Source organism: Myotis davidii, unplaced genomic scaffold (assembly GCF_000327345.1).
Source record: "Myotis davidii unplaced genomic scaffold, ASM32734v1 scaffold512, whole genome shotgun sequence".
Lineage (NCBI taxonomy): Eukaryota > Metazoa > Chordata > Mammalia > Chiroptera > Vespertilionidae > Myotis > Myotis davidii.
In genome coordinates, this window is record NW_006284323.1 from 2,263,168 (window position 1) to 2,268,566 (window position 5,399).

At 40.1% G+C, this 5,399-nt stretch overlaps 1 protein-coding gene and 1 pseudogene across 1 annotated transcript in view; one reads left to right on the forward strand and one right to left on the reverse strand.

Annotated features, from left to right (window-relative positions):
* The window catches only part of LOC102767062, a 5,548-nt pseudogene extending 2,990 nt beyond the window's left edge, over nt 1-2,558 (reverse strand).
* Nucleotides 1-4,466, forward strand: part of NDUFV3 (NADH:ubiquinone oxidoreductase subunit V3) — a gene marked incomplete at its 5' end in the record, with an annotated part of 10,364 nt that extends 5,898 nt beyond the window's left edge. Inside the window, one exon of the mRNA XM_015568873.1 lies at nt 4,204-4,466. Within this exon, the coding sequence (XP_015424359.1) occupies nt 4,204-4,391 (188 nt within the window). The remainder of the gene's footprint in view (nt 1-4,203) is intronic.
* Nucleotides 4,467-5,399: the final 933 nt, after the last annotated feature.

Genomic DNA, 5,399 nt, shown 5'->3' on the forward strand with positions numbered 1-5,399 from the left:
ATACCTTTTTAGTATAAAATTGACTTCTAGACTTGAAAATAAAGATTTTGGACTTAGAGTTTGCTCATTTGTAATATTTCTTAAGTTTTTACTTTAGATTTGAAAAGTTAATTTATAAAAACGTCCTATATTTTTCTTTTAATCTGTATAGTTACAGAAGATTTACCCCCTGAGAAAACTGAAATTAGCTCTAATCAATGTACTGTTTAATTTCATTATTTTTCATAATTGCCCTGACAAAATGTAAGGCTTTTATGTTAGCACTTACTAGATTTTTTGCAGTAAACCTGTTGCTTCCAATGATGTATATGATGTTAAATTATTTTAGACTTTTGTGGTCTTATAATACTTTTGCTCTCCTTAGCTGAAGAAATCTCCAAGTGGCTTATGATTTTGAAGGACTTCTCTTCCTCTTAGGGCAATTTCATTTGAACTACTTTATACCCTCCCTCTGAGCCCCCCACTCTTTTGTGTGTATGTGTGTGTGTGGTGTTGTGTTTGCTTGTTTGTTTTGTTAACCCTCACCAGAGGATATTTTTCTATTGATTTTCAGAGAGAGTGGAAAGGAAGGGGAGAGATAGAGAGAGAAACATCGATGTGAGAGAGACACTTAGATTGGTTGCCTCCCGCACATAACTGGAGATCGAGCCTGTATCTGAGGTATATTATAGCTTAACCATCTTAAATTTGGATGAAATAGTTTAAAAATAATTACCAAAGAAACTCTCTTGTGAAAAATGAAAACGTTTATTTCTGTTTTTAAAAATCCCCATTTTTAAAATTTCCATTTACAAAGAAAAAAGCACCTACATCTTACTATTCTCTGATGTGGTTTGGCTTTCACTTAAGAATGGGTTCCCCTGAAACGTTTCTTAGGATTATTACGTTGAAGATGTTATAAATGACAAGTTGGTATATGATGAAATGTCTGTGACATTGATGAATTTAGATTGTTTTACTAATTATTAAAAATAATCCTCTTTATGCCATTTCCTAGATGTAGTGGACCCAAAAGAGAGGGGCAAGCTACTAACCACTCCAACAGCAGCTGAAGTGTCTAAAAACTTAACTTCACCCAGTTCTTACTCATCAGTTGTGAATCGAGGTGGGACAGTAGCTAGCCCTCACCCTGGTGACAACATGCTATTCACAGATGCCGGGGTCACAAAGGTTTTGTCAAGAAAGACTTTAGTAGAGTTTCCTGAAAAAGTTCCATCTTCATTCAGAAAACAGGGCTCTGATGCAGAAGCTCTTCAGAAGAGCAAGAGAGTGACGGACGGCTCCTCTTCATCGTCATCGTCATCTTCATCCAGCTCCTCTGATTCAGAGTCTGACGAGGAGAGAGATGGCTCAGAAATTGATTCTCAACTGGTGAGCAAAGGCAAAGGAAGGGTTTCAAAATCAGAGGCCTCCCCTTCCTTTGAAAATAGAGCCTCCAAAATTTCAACATCAGCAAAAGAGAAAACCTGGTCACCACAGCCGCAACTGGACCTCCCCTTGCCAGAAAAGCCCCACCCGGCAAAGAAAGGGACCTCCGTTATGCCATTAAAGGACAGGAAAGATGAAGCAAAACCCACAGTGCCCAAGTCACAAGTAGGTGAAGAGGTTATGAAGCAAAATGTAGAGGAAAAAAAACTGCAGAAAATAGTTAGCTCGAATAAAATAGATGAAAGCCAAAAGCCATTTGAAGGTAAAAAAATCTCATCTGACCATACAAAATCAGGGTCATCTACACAACCGAGTGGTGGCCCAGTGCCCACTCGATTGACAGAAGAAACCACTGCAGGAAGACGGCTGCAAGCAACTCCTCCTGAGACCAGAGGAAGAAACTTAGAAAAACAAGTCCCAGAGCCTGATGGGGAGGTGCCTTTGTTCCCATTCAAAAAAGAAAATTTGGGGAAGCAGGTGATAGAAGGACTCTCACAGGCTAACAAAGAGATTTTGGAAGATCGGGTACCAGTGAAAAATGTGAAGCCAGTTCCTGTTCCTAATAAAGGCGTTTTCCATGAAAAGACAACAGTACTAAAGCGTGAGGCAAAGGGTGAAATGGAGGACTCAGCCACCCAAGTGGGAGACCAGCAGGACACACAGGGTACACCTTGATTGTTGAGAACTCTCCTTGTCCTTCGGGGGTGGTTAGAGTGAGGAACTAGGAGATAAGACAAACCGTAATTAATCAGATTCTATAGGAGAAATATTGCCTATAACTCTCAGATAAGCAGAGGAGTCTATGAATTATGAAAAATACCTTATAAACACAATCACTAAAACATTTTACAAGGCAAGAGTAGGCCCTTGACACTCTTGACTGTCCTTTAGCCAGTATAATTTTGAACACTGGCAGTGTAACTCATCACCCTTAACTTTGGAGGGTGTGCCAGTTCGACTGCATGAACTTGCAGAGCAGCCCACTGAGTGTAAAGGGGAGTCCTGTTTAATGTGAAGGGCGATAGATACACTTGGTCTGATGGTCCTCATGTGAGCTAACAGGCAGTAACTTCTATCATCCTTATGCCTGAGGGGAAACCCACAGAAATAAGTGACTCACAGGCTGCCATCGACTGCATGAATCTTCACTGGACTTTTCCTTTTCTGCTTTACTGAAAAAACGGTGGGCTGCTTTCCTTCTCTGTAATGAATTTTTATGAAGGGCTTTTTTGCTACCACAGATTTTTAAAGGGAAACTGTTTATTCTTATGTTACCATTTACTTGGACATTGAACTTCATAAAATATAGTGTGCATTAGGTAGGTCATGGCAAAACAGTAAAAGAGGTCTCCAATTTTAGGGTCTGTGCTCTTCAAGACACCTTTAAAATGCATTACTAACCCAGCTCCTTCCTGTCCGTTCTTTTTAATTTTAAAGAGCATACACTTCCTGATTTATGTTACCTGGTCATTGTTATTGGTTGCGTTATGTTGACAGAATTTATGTGTTTCCTTCCCTCCTTTTTCTCCTTTTGTCATTAATATGCAAAGTGCCAGCGCTTACCAGACTGCTCAGGACCTCAAGAACTGCATTGCCTAACGCTCCTGTTTCAGCCATTGTGTTGTTATGAGGAATACCAAAACCTTCAGGAAGAAAGCAGAATTTGGGGTTTTCGGATTGCACATCTTTTTGAAAAAACTTTGCTCCTAACTTTTCATGGATGTGTGAATTTTCCAATATTCTCTTTGCCCTTTGGAGTTGAGTGATGCCATCCAGAAGCACAGAGGTTGTGTCTGTGCAGTGGGCTGAATGTCACTAAGTCCACCCGGCTCCGTGCCTTCCAAGGGGATCGGTTTTTGATAAGTTTTCTATATCCCTGTTTACCTTCACTTTGAAGATGCCCCTACACCACATCGAAGATACTCGACTCGTGGAGATTGGAAAGGTGTCAGCTCTTTAAATAAGACATCATTTTTACTTAATACAATTAAAAAAAGAAAACCAAAGCTTATGTTATGAATTCAAATAGTGGGAAAATGTACTTCAGCTTTTTGGGCAGTCCAGAGAGCTCCAGTGAGAACTTAACCCTGACCTTAGCCGACATCCCACGCAAGCTTGATCCTGCCGTCATTCTGTCTTGCATTCCACCTTGCTGGCGAGCGATACTTCTTTTGCTTCAACCACACGCTTAGTTTTAAGATTACCAAATATCTAGTGTATGGGTTTTAACTTTTTTCCACTTAAGGAAACAAAACTAAGTAATTTTAGTCTGTGAATCTAAAATATATCAACAACTTTTTAAAAAAACACTACACATCCCATTTCTAGTACCCCTTAACTGTGTCATTATTAAAACAGTTTGAGTTTAATTTTCTTGTATTCAGAGACTTAGAAGAGACTTAGTCACTGCTTTTGAAAATTTTCTTCTGTAAATGTTTGTTTCTGTTTATTTCTAGTAGATCTCATTTTTCCCCCTGAATCTTTATGTGACCTGAAAGTCCCGTCTCCAGAATTGTTCTAGGCATTTTCAAAGTTCTGACAAGTTCAGGGTCTAGAAGTACAAAAATTAAGATGTTAAGACACATTATAATAACTATTCCATTTCACACGTTGTTAAGGCTATATGTTATAGAATAGATTTTCAGCTAATCTCTTCATTTTGGTTTTGAAGGTACTGTTTCTCTCATGGGCTTTAATTAGACACTTCATAGCAGTTAGGGTTCTAACAAAGCTCCTTTCCTTGTCCGATGTGCTCACTGCATGTTTCCCCCACAGAGCCTGCACCAACTGCCGCACCAGCCGCTGCACCGGCCGCCACTCCTGTCGAGCCGTTCGACAACACCACCTACAAGAACCTCCAGCATCATGACTACAACGTGTACACCTTCTTAGACGTGAACCTGGACCTCTCGAACCGGAGGTTGCCTCAGCCCTCTTCTGGCCGAGAGTCACCTCGCCACTGAGAGCTCAGTTTAATGATCACCCTTATGTTGTCCGCTGCATTCTTACCTGCAAAATAAAGTCTGCTCGAGTCATAAGGCCTGGCGCATGTCATTGGTTTCCCTTTTACGCCTTCACAGTGAATGGTGAATTAGCAGCATGACTGCTGATCATTTATTCAGCATGTGTTTAGGAATTTTTCTTTTAAGCTATGGCTCACTGGACACATCCATAAAATTAGAGAACGTGGGTGCTTTCTAGCAGTGTGGTTCTGTGTTGAGCCCCTCGGCAGTTTAGCGTTAATCTGGTTTACCAACTAGGTGTTGACAAATGGAATGGCAGCTTCTAATTTTATAGACCTTAATAAATTAGGAGTAGGAATTTGCTAATTTTAACTACTGCATTGCAAAGAAATAATATTAAATTATAGCCTTTTATTATCAGAAGGAACGGAATCCTTTTGTTTACTTGAATTAGGTATTTGATGTAAACTCAGCAGCTTTTGGTGATGGGATTAGCTAGAGGAATTTTTTTAAATTAAATCTTTATTGTTCAGATTATTACAGTTGTGCCTCTTTTTCCCCCCATAGCTCCCCTCCACCCTTTTCCCACACCCTGCTCCGCCCTCACCCCCCCTCCACTGTCCTCATCCATATGTGCACAATTTTTGTTCAGTCTCTTCCTGCATCCCCCACACCCCCTTCCCCCACAAGAATAGTCAGTCCACTCCCTTTCTATGCCCCTGATTCTATTATAATCACCAGTTTATTCTGTTCATCAGATTATTCACTTCATTTTTAGATTTACTTGTTGATGGATGTGTATTTGTTGTTCACAGTTTGTATCTTTACCATTTTCTTATTCCTCTTCTTAAAAGGATACCATTCAGCATTTCATGCTGGATAAAGATCTTGGTTGTAGGTTCTTGCTATTCATCACTTTGAATATTTCTTGCCACTCCCTTCTGGCCTGCAAAGTTTCTGTTGAGAAATCAGCTGACAGTCGTATGGGTACTCCCTTGTAGGTAAAAC